The following is a 23,966-nucleotide window of genomic DNA, read 5'->3' as shown; positions in this document are numbered from 1 at the left end:
ATCTGAAGCAGGGCTCCAGGTCGGCCTTCTTTATGGCCATGATGGAGGACATGGTGCCATCCAATGCCAGGCTATTTCTGGTCTTTGTTTTATTTAGTCCCACAACTGAAAACACCCTCTCAGCATCTGCATTTGAATGGGGCAACACCAGGACCAGCTTGGCGACGGCAGCAAGCCTCTGAAATTCTTTGGCTCCTGTCACCTATTGAAAATGAACCAAGAACAAAATGGGAAAACATACCATATTTTGTTTTCATTAATACTGTAAGTGTACTGTAACAAACTTCAGATACAACATGCATAGTTTGCATCATGTATGACACAATATATGCATGCATCAATTAAAGCAACGGATGTAGTCAAGCCACACCTGCCAAACAAAATGTATACCTTATGTTTCCTTGTTGCCATTCCAGCCCAGAAGCTGTCCATATCTGTCCATATCTCTCTCTGTCCTGTCTGTTGCACTGTTGTTTCTATAAATTGTTCTAGCTGTTCTGACAGTGGCTGGTTCTTTAAATAATATAATACATTTTGCTTTTGTCCTCGGCCTGGCAAAGGTCTTTTACGAGACATCTTTGCTACCTTAAAGAATTACAATGTTTTTTATTAACTACTCTCATTTACAAAAACATGCCTAATTCTATTGCACACATTTCCTGTCTTTATGTTAAATGCTTTGGAATACATCTTACTTGTTCAAGAGGGTCCTTTTCTTTGGCCTGTAAATAAAAAGATAAATGCTATGTGAGCAGCCTTAATAAACAATTGTATGATGTTTTGAGCATGCAGTATACCAAGAGGTTAACAAGGTGCTCTCCTGCTGCATACCGTAGTCTCTAAGTTTAAGAGAGTTAACATACCTTAGTCTCTGCTTCTCCAGAGTGTCTCTTTGAAAATCTTCTTCTGTTGCTAACTTCGGGACTCTTTGGGATAAATAGGATGTCTATGCAGCGAACAGGGTTACAGATGCGCTCCTTAGCGCCACCTATCGTCGGGGAGTTTGAAAAGGAACGAACGCGTCTCGGGGACAGACCCCCCACTTTGCCCAAAATCAGAATTTTTTTTGCAGTGAGAAATTGGTTGTGTGGTGTGAGTGCGTGTGAAAACAATCAAATGCGTGTGTCACACGGCAAAACCGTGAGAGTTGGCAGCTTTGGTATGATATAATTATTGTCGGCGTTAATGGATTGCTGCGTTAACATGCCCAGCCCTTATTTATAGCGTGTATAGAGTGATATTAAGCTTCAAATAATTGTCTTAAAATGTACCAGAATCTAATTTAAAATTAAAAGAATCTGAACAACCACATTTTGGTCGACAGCAAAAAATGTAGGGAAGTTCAATGTCCAGCTGTGTTGGAAACCATTGCATTTATTTATCATAATAATGCCTTTGTCAATGTTTAATTTCCCCCCCATCACAGCTAAATACTTAGGCAATACAATATATATTACAAACCACCAGGTCTGTGTAGCTGTGTTGAAGGAAGAAAAGGAGGAGAGAGATGGCGAATGAGAGTTAGACAGTCGGGTGGTAGAGGACACATTAGTGCTCAGCACAAGCTGGCAAAGCACCCTGCACAGAGCCCACCCCCAGGCTGTCTCTGTCATTAGACTCATACAAACAGAGGGGCTACATTAGCATATGCTCTTAAGTGTGTAATTAGGCTTTCCCCAAGCAGGCTTTAAACTATTGTACAGATATCTGTACACCCACACACTTATCTCAACTAGACTCAAATGCCACCCTGTGCATTGCAGTCTTTTATCTTTCTGTATGAATTGTATTTTTTGACTCCACTGAAATGAAAGTTTTCTCATTCAATCAGGTTTGCGATTAAAGCTGAGCCTTCTACATTGCCCGGTAGTGCTTAAAGGTTGGTCGTACGTGCTTTTTGCCAGGTCAAGACTGTGTAATTGAACCGAAGCCATGCAGGTGGAGGTCTCCCGAACACTATCAGGGTGTAATGGGCCACAGCAGGTAATGCAGCTCGGACAGGCATGGAGCTCACATTGCATAGCAGAGATAAATGTCATGCAACCTTACCTTTTATATATCACAGAGTAATCTGCGCCAGTCCTGCATCCTGTTCTTCTAACTCCTTGCATGTCTCGAAGGGTTCTTCTTTCTATTTAAGTAAACAGTTCCTGCAGGGACTGAAGAGACGAGGTTTCATCATTTCGGTAAATCTTTGTCTTGGAAAAAGTTGTAAGGCTCCACTGCGAGAGCCCATCTTTTTGCTTTGTCTCTCCACATATTTTTTCCTCCAGCTCTCTTTGTACCACTGCACCCCATGATGTGGAATTTCAACTGTGCTGAAATTAAAGGCCAAAGAAGGGCTGGAAAATACAATTTGGGCCAAATTCTGGTGGGCACTACCTGCCATGGCAGCATGCATTTTACTGAACTGCACTATTCACTCAGTCTCAGTGCTTATATTAGAAATGTCCCTGCTGGGTCTATGTGCCAATCAGCTATCTGCTCTCTTTCATGCTTTCTACCTTACTTTTCTTTCAACGCCAGCCCCAAGGATTTAGGAGAGGAGTCTTGGTTTGCTTTATTAATAACTCTCCCTCTTTTAACCTCTCCTGTGTTCTTTTCAGCTCATTCTACACACTATAGACAAATGCTTACAGCAGAAGTGCATATATACATCGACGCACATTTAAGAGCACACACAAAGTGAAACTGTCAGACTCCCCCGTTATAATTACACACTATTCATAATTTTTTTTCCTGTGTGTTTGGGCTAAAGTGGTTTTGATACATGTGCTGTATCCTCGGAGCGCATCGGGCCCAGGCGCTTCCAAGTAGGGCTTTCCACGCCTCCAGTTACCTGTTGGGTGCAGGAGACAGACAGACCAGTAAACAGGCTAGTGAACCGTCACACGATCTCCACTCAGAAAACTGTAGGTCTGAGGAGATTGGTGCAAATACCTCTGACTCAGCTGGCTTACAGTTTCTGAGGGGAGGGGGGGAGAAGCATCAACAGTGCAATCAATTCTGCAGAAATTGTGTGAAAGTCGGAAGATGAATACTAGACAGATGGGGATTTTTGACGCATTAGCGTACATATTCAAGTAATTACGGCAAAACATTTTCTTTACCTAGTTCTAACATCATCTACAGGATATCTAAAAGCACTGCAACTCAATTGACATTCGTCAATACATCATTAGGATTAGGGACAAGGGAGGGTCCGGTCCCTGAGTGAAGATGGAGCAATGGATAGCATTGATCCGTGAAAGCTAACCACCGTAGCCCCGGACGCTTCTCTCGTCTTCATTTTTCCATTGTTCATTTTTTCCCTCCAGCTGTTTACGTCCACGCCCTTCTCATCCCTCTCATGCATTTTCTAGAGTAAACACTTTTCTCCCTGCCAATCTTCCTCCTCTCTTCTGCCTCTGTTCTCTCTTCTCTTTGTGCGTGTGCCTTCTCAATCCCCCTCCCTCCACTTTCTTCCTATCGCTGTATATCTGTATCCTTCTCTCTCTTTTTCTCACCCCGCTCTCCCCACGTCTCTCATATACAACCCCCCACCCCCTAGCCCCCTCTTACCCTGTCTGCCAACTATGTAGGCTACCTCCGTGGAGACCGGGCTGGTGCAGCGTTTTTCCATTCACACTCACCTAACCTCTCCCTCTTTTCTTTCCGTGCATTTTCTCTATTTTCACCTCCGATCACTTCTTTCCCTGTTTTATTGTTTGTATTCCTCCTGCAACCAATCCTCCCTCTAGCCCCCGCCGTCCCAGCACCACCGCCACACAACTTCCTCCCTCTCTCTTCAGCCGCCCTCTTTCCCTGGCTGGCTATGCCTTCAGACTCTGTAGCGTGGCTGTCTTTAGAGCTTTTGCAAATCGTGACAGATCTCTCCAACAAATGTTGTAGATCAGGTGGAGGGAGGCTCCCTGCACAACCCATTGCATCACTTATCCACATGCAGCGTGCAGTCAAAGATGTGCCCTGCCTGTTGAGTAGGATCTTGGTCTCGCCCTCTCTGACTGCTTCTGTTTTGCACACACACATTTGCACTCTCTCACGGATGTACATTGGAGCACAAATCTGTTCCATCTCCTCCCTACAGGTGGGTCCAGATCGCTTGTCCGCGCCTTTCTATCGATTGGGGCACAGCCTTCTCGAAGCCCTTGCTGTCTCCATATGAGGTAAACCTGCACCTTTTTTATAGTCTCATGAGATAAAGGAACTACTGCAATGTTATGGGGAAGAGTTATGCATTTGTATAGGACTCATCAAGGCCTGCTTGTGCTGGGGATGAGGAATCGTGCCTACTTCTCTCCCTCTTTCTTTCTCTCCCTCTATCCCTGCTATAAAACTCAACAGCACTCAAACACGTGCACAGAAAACAGCATCAGCAGAAGACTAGCCCCCCCTTCTGGCCACAGGACCATACAGCCCCCCCTCCCCTCCTGCAGCTGTCTTGTTTTTCTAAAGAGAGAGCGAGAGATTGGACAGCAACCCATAAAGATCCAATTCAAAACAAGCATTTGTTTGTGTGCCGCTGCAGCTGGTGTAGACACTGTGATGTGCTGGCAGTTATGTGCCATTATGTGACTTGACTGGTTAGCGTTTGATGTCAACTAGTAATTCATTCAATGATTTTCCTCCAAAATTACTGATTTAAAACCTGGTGAAATGGCTCTGAGGGGAATTGCTGCCTTGGATATTGGAGTGTGATTTCAAATGGCCGCTGTTTCCCTCCGACTACACATCCGTGTGCACCGCTTGTGCTGCTCATACATTTCAGTATGAGGCCATTAAGAATAATGATAGCGTTCACCTAAGGAGAAAACGTGATGATCATTTTGTTTTGTTTCTGACTGAGGTCTATCCTGGTTCATGTGAAGTCTGAACTCACCCCGCTGTAATGAGGAAAAGCAGCAATCTGTTTTCTGAAGCCTTTTCTGTTCAAGCTCACTTTGCTCTACCCGCTAGCTATTTGGGAACAATGTCTGCACATTTAAATAATTTGCCGCTGTCTATATATGTGGTTGTGATGAGTCTTAATTCACCCACATCTCATACCTCTGAGTGTTATATGTCTCAGTGCACTGTGCTACGGCATTTACTATGAAGACGAGGAGGAACGAGATGAGAGGGTGGAGTGAGCAAGGAGAGGGATGGGGGATGGGGGGGGCAGCAGCATTTATTTTCAGTGCGTCTCATGTTATATTTATAGTCAATAAGACACACTTGGCTCTCCTGTCGGAGCAGGGATTAGCAAGAAGCTAGTTCCAACGAGAGGCAGTTGGTGTGAAAGGGGAGAGAGGATAAAAGGGTAAAAGCTAAAGAAAAGAGAGCCGGGTGGAATGGGGGCAGAGGAAAAGAAAATTCAGAAAACTCTAGCAGAAGAATGTTTGCGGACAGGAAAGAAAGATGTATCCCAGCATACATATTGTTTAATTAGGAGGAAACACTATGGAATTTGAGCAACATATAGTTTTTTGAATAGCTGGATATTAAGGAAGAACTTTGTAATTATTTTTGTTCTACCTCAACGACGCATGCATACAAAAGAAGATATATGCTACATTTACCCTTTTATATAAATGACTCGACATAGAATGAAGCAGAGTAAGCAAGCAAGCAAGTTATATTCATATAGCACCTTTCACAGACACCTGTCACAAAGTTGCTTGTAGAGTTCATAGAGTTCTTCCTGAGTCTTAAAATGTGCTGGAGGATAGAGGACCTAAGAGCTCAGCTCGTGGCATGGGGGTGCACCGGGTCCATGATGTACTGTGGAGCTAGGCCATGTAGGGCTATATAAGTAAGCACCAACATTTTAAATTGAATACTAAAGAAGCCAATTATAGAGAGGTGGAAATAGGTGTAATATCTGACCATCTGTTAACAGGATTGTGTTGGGAGCCATGCGGCAGCATTTTGTAAGTGAAGGCAGGTAAATAGTAGTCCACATGATGAGATAAGAACATGTATTAGCATTAGTATTTATTTGGACACAACAGACCTTATTTTGCCTATGTGTTTTAGTCAAAAGAAACATGATAGGAGTCTGCAGATAAACTTCAAAAATGGTATCAGGCTCATCAGGTTTAAATGAAAATTACAGATGGGTGTCATCAGCGTACAATAAGGGGAGATGTTGCTAACAACAACTGATTATCTGCCCTAGTGCCAGCATGTATATGGAAAATGGAATGGTTCCCATGATCGATCCCTGGGGAACACCAAATGGAAAAGCAGCCATGTCCAGCACAAATTCACCTAAAGACCCCGACGAAGTCCTATCTGAGAACTACTCAAATGCCATCCCATAAATACTCAAGATTTAGCCTGTAGATTACAATGTGGTGGTCAACATTATCAAAAGGGGTCCAATCGAACAAGACTTTACAATCTACATCATCTGCAGCGCAAATTCAAATATAATTTTAGATCTCAAGGAGTACAGTTTGTATGTATATATATCAAACACCCTGTGTTCCAGTATTTGAACAAGTTGCTTTTCAACAACCCTTTCTAAAATGTTGATGAAAGAAAAGGGGTTTAGAAATAGGCCTTTAGTTCTCTGGCGGGAAGTGGTCGAAGTTTGGTAGACACCTGTGTTACACTTGTAAAATATGGAACCATAGAAAGAATAACATATTAGCTTAATTTTTGGTTGGAGAAAGTAAAATAATATCTCTATCTCCACAGCCGTTGTAATTATCCTTTGTTTCTTGTTTACATGGATGTATAAAAATATGTTTAGCATGTTTCGGGAAGTGTTTCTATTTGAAGTTACAGCCGGTACCCTACCTTCGTTAGTAGTGTCACTGTTTGTACACACCATACCAACACAATATCAGTGATGAATTACATCCCACTTGAATAGAGGTTTCATCACTTTCAAGCATGTTCTTGTTTTCTTTGAACTGAATTCTCTAATGCGTCACAGGACTTGTTTTCACATCACACTTCCATACATCATTGAAATGCTCCCGTATTTTATGAAGCTCAAGTTAGGTCTTGGCATCGAACTAGTCTGAAAGATGTATGAGAAGTTGGAAGACTTAATAAATGAGCAATCAAACGATTTGTTCTTTCATTCAGCACACTTGTTTATTAATCTGTTCAGACATTCGGCTGCTCCTTCAGTCATTTAGAATCAATATTCACAGGCACTTGTCTTCCATATGGAGCAGTCTGCACTTGTGTCACTGCACTGTCATGCCTGTGCTGCTGCTCTCCTCCAACAGCTGTTGTGCCATGCAGTGCAGCTGCATAGGGATAACATGACAACTCTGCCTCTTATCCAAGCTTAATATTATGACACCTGTCTTGTCTTTGGCGACTTCTCATTACTGTGTGGTTTCCTGCAGCTGCTTTGCCCAAAAACTACAAATACAGTCCTAGATAACAAGGAGGGGGGAGGGGGGACTTCAGAATTGTGTATGGCCATTCAAGTGGGCTGGTATTGCACTTTTAGGTTGTCAAGCTTCTTTTTTTGTTTTTACCTTATTTGTGATTATCTGTCTCACTATCTCTCAGGCAGCTGTAGCTCTACAGGAGGTTGGCTGGAAGGAAGTCTACCCCATGGACTTCTACTCCAATCAGAGCCTCGGGCCATGGGCGCCCAACCACCCTGACAACCAACCTGTGCGGTCCACGCAAAGACAGACTCGGGTAAGCAAGGGGTGGGAGATAAAAGAGTGAGTGGCAGAGGAAATAGAGGAGAGAGGGGATGGAGAAGAAACGCTGTGAAAGAGTGAAGCTACTTTTACAAGTACGTCGCCACACTGACACCCAGTGGCATAATGACAGCAAAATATGTATCTGGGTGTCTCCCTCAAAGGGCGTGGTTGTGACCTTGATTTGCATCACGAATGTTCTCCTTTATTTAAGAAATGTAAAATAGACAGATAGATATGCATTTAATTGCTGCAATGTGAATACACCGTGCAGACGCCATTTTGCCTAATATTACCACTAATCTGTCTGAGGTAGATACTGTCACTATTCCAAGTGTTAATACTATCCCTCTGCCTGCCTGCAGAAACAAGGCTCGGAGCCTGCTCTTCCTACCAAGCAGTGTGCGCAGAACCAGTGCGCCCCCTGTGGCTGTCAAGGGGAATGATACATCGTGTCCAGCTCAGTCTTTGACTCGCCTCGTGCCTGCCGGTGCCTCTGCCTCTGCTAATGGCTGGAGGGAGGTCAGGCCAGAAGAGGAGAGTGGGTATTTGTCCAGACAGTCTATCAGTGAGCAGCGCTAAAGCCAGAGCAGCCACTCCTCAAATGGATTACCAGCCACAAATAATCCCTCATTTTACAGAACAGCAGATCAAACCAAATTAATTTATCACATTTTCTGCGTGTGTTCAGAGCTCAAAATGCAAGCAACTGAGAGAATAGCTTGTGTGTTTGAGGTCATGTGAGTCACATTCCCATGAAGGAGCTGCTCTCGGCTGGGTGCTAAGAAACGTGTGGGTATTTCTGTAATGCACATGCAGCTTTTGTGATAGAGAGAACATGTGAGGTGACCTTGAGTATGTTAAATAGAATTAAAGTGTTAATCTGGGTGGATCTCGTCAAACGCAGTCTACGTGTCCTTGGATAAAGTACTGTATGTCTCCCCTCATGCTATGACTTTCCTCGAGATTATTCTACTAAAATGCAGAGATACCCTTGTTTCTCCGTTTTGCTTTTCTAGTCAAACTCTGAAACAATAAATCCGAAACAGAACCTTGCTTCTTGTTTGAGTGTTTTTGATGAAGTCAGTGCCATGCTGAAGGGATGGGTTTGTTCTTAAGCCCTCTGTCTTGGTTCCTCGGTGAGTGCAGTGCTACTGTAGTCACGACTCTTCTCCATTCTCATTATTTATTGATGGAGGAGGCTGTCAATAAATAAGTAGTTAACCTTCTATTTTGGCTGCCACGGTAGAAACTGATTGACAGCAGCGACTGTGGCTTCATGTGATCCCGAGAATTTACAAATTCTCCCCAGATTGCAGCACATGAGTTTTGTTATTCGCCTACAACAACTCGGCTTCTCCAGTCAGACCTTCCTTCTACTTTCCACCGTCATATCTCCTTGGCAACAGAGGCCATTATGATGCAGCCCGTCACGCCAGATATCTTTCTCATGATGTGTCTCACGTGTCCCACTACTGGCTGTTATTTTAAAGATCTCAGTACTTGCTACAGTACAGTGTGTGATGCGGCCAAGAATAAATTATTGGGCAGCAGAGCTCACTCGCAGCTGATGTTTGACTTATTTTGTGGCACACTCTATCAGGGGGAAAGAAAAGAGAAGTTTAATACATCCTCTCTTCTCCCCATCTATATGTGCAGTTTTTAATCTCAAAACCAAAGGATTTGTTTTGCTTGAGATATTAATAACTTGCTGATTTGCACAACAGAAAAAAAGGATGTGTTTAAAAACAAAATGTCCGAGCTGGCAAGACATTTTGTTCGATAGGTGTAGAATTTACACAATTTTAGAGATGGAACTAATGGGGATTTAAATATTGTAATTGAAGTCAAATAGGGCCATTACATTGTTAACAATATTAGACAATAGTAGAAGTGTAGACATTTCGAAACAGACAAAGCGGTATCCTGTTGTATATTTACAGTAGTCATCCCATAATGCTTCACGAAGTTCAAACTGACATTTTTTGTGTAATAATTCCCCTGCATTGATATCACGAATCATATGTACAGTATTTGGAAATATTTCAGTAAAAGTAAGAAAGGAATGATCGTGTAATTTATTGCGAAATATTACAGTTAAATATACAAATTCTGGAAATATTGTACAATGTATGGCTGAATATGTACATAAATGTATTGTTGGTTTGTTTATTTGTCGTTGCATTGCGGTGCCGTATGTGACCCAGCCTTTCCTACTTATCAACATGCTGCAGTGTTTGTTCTTGTTGTAATAACCATTTATTTTAATAAAACTAATGAACATTTGTTCAGTCAGAATTGCTCTGACAATGTGGAAACATGGAAAATTTAGAAAACACAAAATGGTAAAGTTGCACCAATTAAACTCAATAAAAGTGCATTTCTGAGCAGTCGGGTGGCTCTATTTCAAAGCATCTTGTGTTCACTTGACTGAGGCTCTGATCCACAGATCCGTTTTAACTCTACCAGTCGCTGACAGACAGCTTTGTGAGTAGCATAAACCCCAATCAGTCTTGTCTCGTCTCGGATTCCTTTCCAGCTATGCAGACAGCTAAGTGACCACTAGATGGCACTGTTTGCATACCTTATTTGCAGTCCTATAAGGCATTCAAGTCACATACTACAGTGTGGAAAGGCTCTGCTGGGCATGGCAGCATGGGAGTGAGTGTGCTTGGAAGGTGCAAGAACCCAGCGTACCTCTGTAACTGGTGTACGCAATTCTTTCCAGATGTGGTTGGAATTTGATTCCACGCTCTTTCATGCTCCTTGGTCTCCCAGGCTGCACCCTGCTTGCTCTGAATGTGTTGGCCATCACACTTCCTCTGTCATCAGCCCCCACTTTCTTGTTCAGAGGGCACAGCTCACCATTGCGAATTTGTGACTTGTTTATTAGGACGCGGGTTAGAGGCTGTACTTTACACAGCAGGTGCTCAGGTGATACCGATATACCCTGACGGCACGGTCAGCTGGTTGCCATTGGTGCCCCAGCACTTGTTTGCGTAGAAGCAGGAAGCTGTGATATGACTCAAAAGACATCAGCTAATGCACCCTCAACAACCACACATTAAACATTCAGAGATGTTAATTGAAATAATATATTTCAGTAAATATGAACTGTTTGCCTGGTTCAATGTCTTTGTCTGCTATACCTGCGAAAGAAATACTGTATGTAAGCACCCAAGATGTTTTTAAATTCCTTTATCTAACCATGGAGTCGGAGCAGTCTTTCACAAGTCGGTTCCTTCTTGAATGTCCGGCAACTTTACATTTACTCGCTTAGTAAATGCATTATCCTATACCTTGTTATCATACTCTAGCATTTACTTTTCTGACAAAACGGGAAATCTGGCATGGGTGGAAAAGAGACAGAAGTTTTTGAATATATTTTTATTTTTTTATTTTTATGACAACAAAAATAAACGGAAGAGACAGAGTTTTTTCTTGCACATTATATTTTTTTATTCACTTTTGTCGAGACACGAGGTCGGTGAGAAACTGCTTCGATAAATGTATGAAGGAAAAATAAATCAATGCTTGTTTGCAGAGGAATATGCAGTTTGAAAGGTTTCTTTGAGTGGGCTTTGGCGATAATAATGGACCTCATGTGACAGTGCACCAGTAATTTCAATTTCAGAGGAAGGGCCTAGGAAGAAGAGCTACATGTTGTTAGTGTACAAAATGTGTCTGCATGATCTGGCTATTTCAGTAAACATTTATCTGAAGAGGCATGATGAATTTTTAAAAAAAGCTTGTCCTTGCGTTTACACATATTTTGTGTAACTCAAGAAGTAGCTTGTTCTTGAGTAAACTGGATTTGCTGAGCCCTCGTATTGTGTCCTGTTTTCATGTGTTGCTACAAAGCATCAGGTGTGCAAGAGAAGAGGAAATGAGACCTGTATACATAAAAAGCTAAAAGAAGGTAACGGGTCCCTTGAAGGCAGAATTAAACAGAAAGGAGAACAGTTAACTTAATCAAACCAATCAGCGTGTTGTGTTCATGTTAAAAATAGTCTAATTGCAAGTGTGTCTTTGATTTAGTTTGGTAATTCTATCCTCACGTTGGAGATTAGCAGTTATGTGTTTAACAACCCCTGATCTGCATCCCTGTGGAAATTTGAAAAATGACATAATGATGTCTCGAGTTGTGTGTGCGTGCGTTCGTGCGTGCGTGCGTGCGTGCGTGCGTGCGTGCGTGCGTGCGTGCGTGTGAGGTTACTAGAAGGTTGATTAAGAGTCTTTAGTGGGAAAAAGAAGTGGTGTAAAGAGATGACTAATTCTGCGTGGGAGGTCTATGGGGTCAGATCAGTCTAAATAATTGCAAATGCACACAGAGAGATTTACAAATGCAAACACAAGATTTACAAATGCGCACAGAACAATTTAGAAATATGTTTGATTTACAAATGCACACAGAGAGATTTACAAATAAATTAGACTCACAAATGCACGCAGAACGACATGTCTGTGTTTATTTATTTGTCAATCGCACTGCATTTGTTTGTGAATTCTTCACATGTGTGTGTGGATTTATGAGACTCCCCTGCCGTGGCTAGATCCGCAAATGCGTTTTTTCAACATAGACCTAGCTGTAGCCAATCAGATGTCGCCCTCAGATGTCTAATTTATTTGTAAATCCTTCTGTGTGCATTTGTAAATCAAACATATTTGTAAATTGTTCTGTGCGCATTTGTAAATCTTTGTGTTTGCATTTGTAAATCTCTGTGTGAGTCTGGTATTGAGTGACATTCTGCTCTGGAAGCAACTTCAGCAAAATATATCCTCAAAAGACTTTATTGTTGCTACATTGTTGCAGAAACACAAACATGCACACACAAACATTTTAATACTTGAATTTATTTTAATTACATTTTTTCATGTGGACAATGCAACAAACAAATGCTCTATTTAGGGTTAAACGACCTTCTAAAGCTGGGGTCGGAAAAAATCTTTTGATATGAAGTTCCAGACATTATCACCTCAGGGCATCAGAAACTTCCACTCGGTCAGTGCTCCAAGGCTTCAACCTATGACTCACTACGTACCAACAACAAAGGAAACATACCAAACTCACCTGATCGACAGGCTGTTCAGCTGCTAATGGCTGTAAAAGAGGTAATTAGTGCATGAGGGGGCACTTCAACATTTCAAAAGAAAACTCTCCTCCATACTTATGCTCATGCCTGCCGACCTGTTTTAAAGCAATTTGGCCATGTAAAAGCTGCAGAGACAATGCAGGACCATACAAGAACAATCCACATCTCCACCATTTACTGCTATGTTCTCAAGCTGTCTAATGTACCAATTAAGGTCAATTTGTGCCGACTGGATACTTTATTTTCTCTCATCTATACATGGACCATGCCATGGCCCTGCTGATCGCCCCGCCCCCCCTCCTCTCTACCTCCTTCTGTTCCATGGACTGTGGAGGTCCATTCATACATTGTCATATTCATGTAATGTGTTTATGTAACTCTGTAACTCTGTTCATCTGTACACATGACATCTATTGCTTCTGTCCATCCGGGGAGAGGGATCCTCCTCTGTTGCTCTCCTGAAGGTTTCTTCCCTTTTTTCCCCCTGAAAGGTAATTTTTGGGGAGTTTTCCTGATCCGATGTGAGGTCAAAGGTCAGGGATGTCGTATGTGTACAGATTGTAAAGCCCTCTGAGAAAAAATTGTGATATTGGGCTATACAAAATAAACTGAATTGAATTGAACACATGGGTAGAGGTTTTGTTTTAGGTGTTGGGTTACGGGACAAATCTATAATGAATTAACAAATTAAGATGAAATTGGTTATCATGTATTGACACTAAACATTATGTTGAGTTTCCTTGTTCGAGATATATTTTGTTCTGATAGATAATGTTGCATTTTAACTTTATTACAAACACCCCTGTACTGTTTTCAACCTAAAAGCATCCAGAGACGGTGAAGTGCTTTTTCTAGCCCTGAGTTGAGGTGTCTGCAGGACGTACCTTTTAGTCTGAAGACAACCACAACAACATTTACCAACAAGATAACACTGAACAAAGCCTAAAAGACAAAAGAAACGAAAATCACTGAAGTGAAAAGTGAATAACTGATAACTTTTTTAGAGAAAGTAAAGTAACAAAATCAACTTAAATCCTTAAAAGTGATTCGGATTTTGTTTTGAAAACAGACCAGCAGGTAGCCCAATAGTGTGTGTTTTTCCCTTCAAGATATTAACATACAGGCTGGAGGGCATATCGCAGGAGTCACTACAGGGAGTTGTGGGTTTCTGCACAGACGGTGGTCAAGACCACGGCAGGGAACAGGAAGGGCGTGCAGGCGCTGGTCAAGAGTCTCTCCAAATGTGCAATGGACACACTGTCATTCACAGAGAGGCGCTAGCAGCCAGACAGATGAGCCGTGAACTACACAAGGTTTTGACCGATGCTATCAGCGTGGACATGTTCATAAAAACAAGACCCCTGAACGCACCACTGTTTTCTCTCTGTGGAGACGGGAGCGGAGCTTTCAGCTGCTTCATAACGAAGCTCTGGCTCTCACGAGGGAAAGGGTTCATATGCGTCATATGCATGACAAATGTCATACAGGACAGTACAATATAATTGAAATTGCAGAATAATATGTGTACAAAGAGGAGGTGGACTCAGTGTATTATTTATTTGTATCTTTGTAACGTTACACATATACCTTTTGGAGTCAAATTTATTAATTCAATTATAATTATTAATTTGCAGGCAAGTTTTCTGATGAAATTGGCCTATCTCAGTGACATATTTTGAAATCTTAATGAATTAAATCTTCATCTTCAAGGCAGAGAGCAGCACCTTCCTCAGGAAGCTGGAGATGTGGGTCAGGCGACTCGATCAGGGAATATGAATTGTGAATTTGAACTAATACTGATACAACTCGATGGCTCACACATATCTGCATTAAGTTTGTTTTGCGCCGGTTGCACGTTATTGTTTTGAAAAGATATTTAGTGTAAAACTCTTTATTGCCAAATATTTGAACTTGTTTTATTTAGTTTTTCACAAGTTGCACTTATTGTTATTATCTTGTAAAGATATTCAGTGTAAAACATGTTAATGCAGCCACAATAAGCTATTTGCCAAATATTAGTTCTTTTTTGCACAACTTTATTTGCATTGTTCTAACAAAGTGATTGCACTTTTTATTTGTTTTTGTCTGATGGAGCAATTTGGTTTAATTAAAAGTGATTGCAATTTTCTTTATTCTTTTATTTGAAAAAGCATAGATGGAGGAGTCACAAAAAGTTGTTATTTCAATAAAAATTCAACATAGACCATTTAGTTACAATTTTGTTGGGGCACGAATATTTTTCTGTGGGGCGCGACAGAAAAAGTTTGAGAACCACTGATGTAGTTTAATGGGGGCAGCAGACCCTGACTCATTGTTAAAAAGCTGGAATAAGTATGCAGCTGTTGGAAGTTATGTTCCTTTACCAGCTCACCATTAGTGTGGCTGTGTTGGCTAACAATGCCATATGGATGTGAATATTAATGTAAATGTGCTTTAAACAGGATTATTCATTAAACTATCTGTAGTGTGTAATTTACTAATGATGTACTAATCTGTTAGATATAATTGGTTAATCAAATATAATAATACATATTAAGGAATTTATAGTTCATTATGAATTCATCATGATCTCATTGTTTACTAAAGAGGCATTAGAAGTTATTCTTAAATTCGCTCTCTCTTATCCTGATGAGTGGAAGCTCTAATGCTACTGGATAAGGTCAGTTTGTGGAAATGCTCTGACATAAAGGTTATGTACCTCTGAGAGCAACACGTTTAAACACTAAGAAATGTGTATGTGTCGTAAAAATCTGTATATCGTCAATTAGCATTTACTCCATCTGTGGTGCCCAAGACGGCTGATAATGTAAGGTACAGTTATTAAAACTTTACCAAGTAAATCTTGGAAATTAAAGTCAAGTTGATTATTTTAACCAGTCTTGGTCTCTGAACAGTAAGACTGAATGTGCTGCTGGAAAGGAGTTCAGCATGTAGTCTTACAGTGCAGAGAAATAAACACTCATCGACAGGAGGGACCCTCAACCGGAGGGTGGCGACTTCAACCTCAGGATGAGGTTTGATGTTTCTGATGACCAGCACATCCATATTGGCCGGGCTGCTGAAGTGTCTGACAAACTCAAAGGCACTGCTGTGTGGCTGACCATCAGCTTTCACTTCATTGTTAAAAAGCAGTTTAAATCGTTATTACCTACAAAAATACAAAGTCTCATATGTTAATGATTAATCAATTTATTAATAGGAAATCAGACATTACATGAGTCTTATTCAAACAGGGGAAATACATTTGGGAATCATTCAAACCAACAACCTTCCTAAGAAATTCTCCTTTGATAAGGAGTGAATATCGGCATTAACCGTAGTTTCAGGAGGTTCCCTGAATTCTTTTCCTGCCAAGTTTTCCTTCTCAAATCTACAGCAGATATGTGAAGCCTTTTCTTAACGATATTGAAATATGTTGTCCATATTTCTACCCCTGTGCTTAAATTATGGTCAGGTCAGTTACTTATATATAGATATATAGATAGATGTACATTATGTAATTGTATTTCCTACCACCGGAATTCAGGTGGTTTGTTGATCAATTGAATTACGTAAATGATACACTCCAAATCTATAATACAATACAATTTGTTTCATTGATTCAAACAGTACTATTTATTTGGTCATTTTCCCACCTTTGCTGATTCTTATGTGTCTTGTGTGTCTTTTTCAACAGCTCGCTCTTTTTCACCACTCTGGTTCAGATGTGTGTTTTGCCCCATAGCGACCATGGCTGTAGACTGTTACCACTGGTGGTGTTGCTACAGTAACAATCTAATGCCACGGTCACCATGGAGACAGTGGGAGAAATATGATTGGCTGTGGTAACCGCTGACGTCCTCGTGGTTTGATGATGTTGGTGATGCAGCCGTCAGTAGTGCTGGGCTGCGAAAGGAAACGTCATACAGTACAGCAGCATCTTCCCACTCGTCTTAACTCTTATAGTCACAAAGGTGAATTGTAGCACACAGAGCAGAGGTTTGCCAGACGTCAGTAGCCATGACTGTAGACTGTTACTGTACTTTGGAGGAGTTTTTTAGCAGTAAAGCAGTCTAGAGCCAAGGTATTGATGCACTGACTGATAGAACAGAGCAACAGTATGGAGTTAAATTAGACTAAGAAAGCATACAAGCTGGGAGCAACATGCAGAAGGAAAGGTGGGCCGTGCAGAGTGAGAGAGACACCATGATGCTGCCCTTCATTATACAATTAAATGTCATTGGTGATTACAATTCATAACAAAATTAAAGGTGTCAGGTGCAAAGGGGAAATTAGCTCTTTACGTGCTCTTTATAATCACCTGGCATATCTCTGAGGTGCACTACTTCAGCCAAATCAGATTATCCACCTTGACACAGAGCTTACAGTGGCCTTTCCGGTCAGAGGCCTGAGGATATGGCCAGCCTGATGGTCAGATGGCCCACTTGTTTTGTTTGTAGTATTAATGTCCATAGCCGATTTATCTATGAGTCCGCCACAGGATATGGAACAAAGGGATTGGTGGCATATGCAAGCTCAGCTGAGTAACTCTAGGACTGACGTCAGCTGTCCAGATATTGAGGGCTCACAAGCTGATGTTTATATGATGGCTGTTTAGGCAGTTTGACGATGTGTAAAGTGTTGACTGTGGGGATTTGTGTGTTCTCATGTGAACTATTTTTCTCTTGAAGAAATCTAGTTTGGTGATGAAGAAAGGAAAGGAGCACTGTGAGTGAGCAAGTGCAAAAGCAGAGGTTACCACAGGACTTGTCATATTTGTGTCTGCGTCACTACCACTTAGGCCATACTTCATTAGGACTAACAAAGCGTAGCTCTGAACTACATTTGAAAATCTGATCTTTGTTATTCTTGTCAATCGAAAGTAGACTGTCGCTCTCCATTTTCCTGAAGATGTTCTGCTGACCGACAAACAGTGCTGCTGCGTGACCCGTAAATGTCTCTCTATCTGTAAGAGGCTTGCACATGCTCGGTAGAGGCTGGGAAGTTTACAATATTACTACTAGTGAACTGATAAGGAACCCTGGTAACAAAACCTCTAAAACGTCTATATGGCGAAATGTCAAATGAACTGACTGTATGGACACAAGTCAGCTCAGTATAATTGTTAGTGCTTGTATATCGGAAACTGCCGCTTCGTAGTTTATTACAATGTGGTTTTAATTCAACCCCCATGAGGGTCAACCCACTGACCACGTTCAGCACCGTGGACAGCGCCACGTGGCGTTTGTAGCCGCTGGTTATTCCAGCTTTTTTGAAAGATCTTCAGTGTAGAGCAGATCTTTTAGTTATGCCCCGTGTTGTGTATGCTGTGGATATGCTCTAGCAGCCGGACATGGCTGCTAGAGCATATCCACAGCATACACAATAACAATAACGATATAGACAGTTGGAGAGGTTATTGAACCATGCTCATTGACATTCTGGTCACAGCCCCACCAGGAGTTACACTGGGGAGTTTTCATTAGACCCCCAGTGCTTCCCCACCCCCTCACCTGACTCGTCTTCTCCCCTCGTATGGAGACACATCGCAATACAGGTTGAAGAGGCGACTCGCGCTGTCTCTTTAAAGCCCTCTGACGGGGGATCGGGAGTTCGTCTGCATGTGCGCAGGAATGACGCAAAATTGACTTCATCTCAAGAACGCGTCACGATGTCATTGCAACATGAAAAAAAAGGGGTAAAATAACAACTGCCGAACCAAGGAAGAGATCATCTAGCCGCCAAAGCAATGAATAATAAGTCACTTTATTTAAAGTAGGTCTTTCCATCGAGGGTGCACACATCGTCATTCCCTAAACGGATACCGTACGATTCATTCTGTGTGTTTTATGTTTAGGTTCAGCTTAACTCTTACAAAGCGCTCTTGGCTGTGTTGGGTATTAATGAGTCCTAGAAGCAACTCGACAGGACACGTCCCACACGGCTAATACCCTTAAAAGAAGAAGACGACGACGACGAAGAAGAAGAAAGAAATGAACCGAATATTGACTTTCTGCGGCCGTGCAGCCCTGGTCGACATGCAGTCCGCGCAGCCTACACCCTACAAGCCATTCCATCCTTTTCTACAGCTGTCACTGCCCATGTGCGCCAAAGTGACTCACACTGCAGTAACTTCCAGCAGCCGTAATCTGTCGTAGATTCACGACATGGTACGCAGAGGAAAATTCGCTGACGGGGGGAAAAAAAGGAGTGAGTTTACACCGATTTAACGAGCTCATCCGTGTCATTGATTGCCACACGTGGATCAAGACCGCTGCTGTAATCAAAATGTGTGTACGACAAGAAAAGAAATAAAAAAAATGGCACAATGAAAAGGAAAACTTACCTATTGGTCTTCTTCGGCCCAGCTGAGATTTCTTCAGTTTACGACTTGAATAAAACTGTAAAGAAAGCACATATTTACCATTTCCTACCTCGTTACATTATAACTTACCGGCGGCGAATGTGTTCATATATCAAACTCTTCTCCTACCCCACCTCGTGGTCAGCACTGGTGCGTAATGTTCGCCGAAAGTAGTTCAAATGTTGATTTATTATTCAATCTCGCTTCTTGCTCTCGCAGCTCACAGCCTGTGTCCGTGAGATTCAGCGGGCTGTCCCGGCGATCTGCTCTTATAGACATCTCGTAGTACGAGTAATGGAGATGGAAGCATCCACCTACATGTACGACGTACGTGGACTCCTACGTCATCGAGGAAATGTAGTCAACAGGAGGATGCTCAGGGTTCCGTGAGGGGGCGGGAGGGGGAAAAAAGTGGAGAAGCGATTGTGTAGGGGAGATGGGGGACATTCTTTGACTTCTTATTGGGTACGGTGATGATAACTAGTCCAATTCGTCAAGCTCGTATTCAGACGAGTGGATTAATTGTCCCCCAGGAAGTGGCTTTCGAAGTGGACTGAACTATTAGTCACCTCGACTATGTTGTTGTTTGACTTCTTAAACTATTTGTCTACTTGACTTGTGTGGATACGTTTGTGTGTTTTGTGCCAAGTAAATAATCAGTAATGATCTTCCTTCTGTAACAGTTCAGCTCCACACCTTCTTTCTGTTAATAGTTGTTTTCATTAGATCTGTTTGTCTATTAACTCTCTTGTCATTTCAGACCCGGTCATTCACACCTGATCATCCTTCATTTCCCTTCACCTGGTTCTCACGGCCATCTCACCTGCAGCCCATTCCCCTCGTTAGTCACTCACTACTTAGGTTCCCTCACTTGCACTTGTCCTCTGCCAGATTGTCTTGTGTTTTGAGGACCAAGTTCTCCAGTGTGTATTGTTCATGTCTTGCCCCCACCAAGGTCAGCTGGGATCGGCTCCGCACCCCGCGACCCTAAATAGCGGTTTGGATAATGTAATGGAAGTAAACCAAAATAAAAAGATGTATTACAGCAACATGATAATAAAAACAAGAGTACAACTATAAAGTGTGACAGGGATATTATTAACACTAGTGCTTATTAGAAAACAGTAAAGTAAGATGATTTTAGAAATAATATTGCACATGTTTGGAAGCTTTAGAACAAACACACAAGTGGACCTTGAGTGGAGATTGAGCCAATTTCAATAAGACTTTTTCTAAACTCTTTGACTTATTAACATCATCAGGTTACAGCTGTGTTTAACAACTCCTATTGTCTGCTTTTATAAAGGTCTGTGGTCTCTTCACGGTCCTAATTTGGTGTCTCTCTCTTTTTTGGATATTGAAGAAATTCTTTGTTTGGGGAAAACTCATGATTTAAGTCAGAATCTAGAACTCACTAGAAGCACTGAGTTCAATAGTTTATGCAGTAAAGGAACAATATGACCCACATAACAGATTATTGTGCCTCAAGCACCAATTTCACACACAGTTACAGAGTCTGCTGCCAGAAGCAGGCAATTTGGAATGAGGATTCAGCCAATAGAAACGCATGAACCAAAAACCAAAACAACCACCCTACTTGACACTCTATCCACCTGCAAATCTCTAAGTGTGTGTCACTGTTCAGCTTTTAAAAAGTCATTCATATCAGTGGTTATGGACTGGATACTTTTACCTATTCAGGCCCCGACATCATTAAAAAAACAAAAGAAGAATGAATGATTATTCATGAATATCTCTTTGAAAGTATTGTTCTGGAATTAGGCAGTTGTGTTATTTGTTTTTTGTTTTTTCATGATGTCTTTACAGAACGGTTAAACATTAACTGAACTTAGTGAAACTTGTTTTACTATAAATTGTTGGAGGATGTAAGAACCCATCATACAAAATGACTTGTAAATTTAAAAAAAGGTGTAAACAGTATATAATTATATAATGATCTACGATGCGTTCTCAACACGTTTGCAATACCTTCCCTGTTTTCTAGCATTCAGCTTCTCTCACGTACGTCTCTCCTTCTCATAGGTGGTGTTGCTTGACTGGCTGCTGATGGCTGAGTTTCCATGCGTGCGTGTACAAGCCAGAAAGCTGCAGTTAGCGGAAGAGGGAGGGAGTGACAGGGATGATTCACTTGTTTAGGGTAAGCAGGAGAGCGACACAGAGGAGATACATATCTACGGGATAAGGAACAAGAGGTAGGATGGGCTGATGAACAAACACTTCATAAGCATTATAATAAAGAGGGCCATCACATGTGGGGCTGACAGAAAAATACTGGGCATGGACAGAGTAACCCGACAGTATGTGACTGACAGGAATGTTCATCCTATGGAGCTTCTTCGCTTATCATGTTAACAGTATGTCCTGCGAAGCTGTTTCTTCACCTGAATTAAATGGATTACTTTGTGTTCGGGATATCATTGGGCTAGACAAAATAACAGAAACACCTTACAATAAAATAAAAACCAACAACTCAACAAAATCTGGTTCTTAAATTAAGTCTCAAATTGAGCATTAACTCCATCACCATGATATCGTATTTGCAGGCATTGTTGTGCTATATTGTATTATATTATAAACTGTATTATAGATAATTAATTTTTATAATGACATTGACAAAGAAACTTCTTAATGTTTTGCCTAATACAAAATGTACCTAATCAGAACAATAATTGTGGTATCCCTGTAACATTATAGTATACCAGCACTTTACCAACGTGATTACTTATTTGATGCACGTTGGTTAAATATCCTACTAATGATTCAAAGATGTTAATGATTTAGATTTCCGTTTTCTACAAGCGATTCCTTCACCATCTCCCTCCAGATGGTCGTTTTATCCTGAGGCCCTGAAAGTTATCATGAAGGGAGACGTAACGATGTGATGAGTTATACAAACTAATGAACCAAACATTAATAAGTCATACAGGATGGTCCATATGCTTACACATCACACAAATACCAGAACCAGCCATCGATACTCTCACATGAATTAAGTATGAACATGTAGTACGTCACTGGGAGTAGAAATGATTTATGCTTATGCTTCCTATGCTTGTTTCACCCTAAGGCTTAATTTCAGATTCCCTTATTTCTTACAATGTACAGTATCATCTCTTAACTATATACAGTACATATATCTATGTATGTACTGTATATATATATATATATATATATATATATATATATATAGTGCTGGGCAAAGATAAACAAATGTAATCGATTAATCGCATGATTTTTCTGTGATTAACAGCGAGCAAAATTCAATAATGAGCACAATTCAATAATGAATTAAAAACTAGTGTATTGCAAGTACAGGTACCAGAAGAAACATTTGTCTTTTATCAGAGAACATCATTACAGTCTCTGTTCAGTAGTTAGGGTCCCTGTAGAGTGACATTAAGTGGTCTAGCACTAAAGAAAGTACACAGCTGGAATTGACTGTGCAGGGACCTTTAGTCTGTACAGCCTGTTGATTTCCTTTTGAGAATCTCAGTCAAAGAAAGATAAATATAGAGTGAACAGTTACCAACAGTGAGTTTAAGTGTTTCATAACCTTTCTGAATTGTTCAGAACTTTGTCAAACGCCCTGCAATCATATTTCTTTCACCGCTAAGTGTTCTGACTTTATTATAAACGGTCCACTGCTCTCCAACATGATTACAATGTTCCGTCCACGTTTCTGAAGCATGTCTGTCTTCTGTTGCCATGACAGTCAAAGCACGTGAATGCAGCTCCCAGTTCATCAATATAATGAACTGTGACTCAGAGATAACTGTGGTACCCAGCGATGTCCAGTCGTCTCCAGTGAGAGCAACAGTTGGTGCCCGTTGTAACGCCGCCATCTTTGTAGTCCGCTCCGTTTCATACACATCGACGGTGCGTCTTGAGGCTCGTACGCTCCGTCTTTCGTTGTGATTCTCAGGACGCTCCTCAGACCGACATCTTCCTCTACAGGAAGCGGCCTGCAGTCCGCTGCTCTCCACTTGGCCGAGCCTTGTCTTCATTGTTCATGTGTTCATTGTTCCTGTGTTCATTGTTCATGTGTTCATTGTTCATGTGTTCATTGTTCATGGGTTCACTGTTCATGTGTTCATTGTTCATGTGTTCATTGTTCCTGTGTTCCTGTGTTCCTGTGTTCATTGTTCATGTGTTCATTGTTCATGTGTTCATTGTTCATGTGTTCATTGTTCACGTGTTTATTGTTCATGTGTTCATTGTTCCTGTGTTCATTGTTCACGTGTTTATTGTTCATGTGTTCATTGTTCACGTGTTTATTGTTCACGTGTTCATTGTTCACGTGTTCATTGTTCATGTGTTCATTGTTCATGTGTTCATGTGTTCATTGTTCCTGTGTTCATTGTTCACGTGTTTATTGTTCATGTGTTCATTGTTCATGTGTTCATGTGTTCATTGTTCCTGTGTTCATTGTTCACGTGTTCATTGTTCACATGTTTATTGTTCATGTGTTCATTGTTCATGTGTGTTCATGTGTTCATTGTTCACGTGTTTATTGTTCATGTGTTCATTGTTCATGTGTTCATTGTTCACGTGTTTATTGTTTATGTGTTCATTGTTCATGTGTTCATTGTTCACGTGTTTATTGTTCATGTGTTCATTGTAATTTTGTATCTGATCTCCAAGGCAACAGTGTCAGAGGGAGAAAAAGAAGAGACAGCTAGAGCTAAAGGAGGGCCTGTGGGGATGCCTCTGTGGGAACGTCTCTGTTCACATTCTCTGATCCCTTGTGTCATTTTTATTCTGAAAGTGTAAGTGATTCTCCCCCTCCACTACTACAGTCTTTTAATTCTTTTGCAATTCTCCACACTCCCTCGTTATCTATTTCTTCATCTCTTC

General features: G+C 41.3%; 1 protein-coding gene across 1 annotated transcript in view; it reads left to right on the top strand.

The window, feature by feature from the left end:
* dph1 (diphthamide biosynthesis 1) overlaps positions 1-8,224 on the top strand; it is a 51,046-nt gene extending 42,822 nt beyond the window's left edge. The window contains exons 10-12 of the mRNA XM_034548779.1: positions 4,088-4,166; positions 7,516-7,650; positions 8,021-8,224. Of these exons, the coding sequence (XP_034404670.1) occupies positions 4,088-4,166; positions 7,516-7,650; positions 8,021-8,101 (295 nt within the window). The 3' untranslated portion in view covers positions 8,102-8,224. The remainder of the gene's footprint in view (positions 1-4,087; positions 4,167-7,515; positions 7,651-8,020) is intronic.
* Positions 8,225-23,966: the final 15,742 nt, after the last annotated feature.

This window comes from Cyclopterus lumpus, chromosome 13, assembly GCF_009769545.1.
Source record: "Cyclopterus lumpus isolate fCycLum1 chromosome 13, fCycLum1.pri, whole genome shotgun sequence".
Lineage (NCBI taxonomy): Eukaryota > Metazoa > Chordata > Actinopteri > Perciformes > Cyclopteridae > Cyclopterus > Cyclopterus lumpus.
The sequence above is the reverse complement of the archived record's forward strand: the minus strand, read 5'-3'. Positions and strand labels throughout refer to the sequence as shown.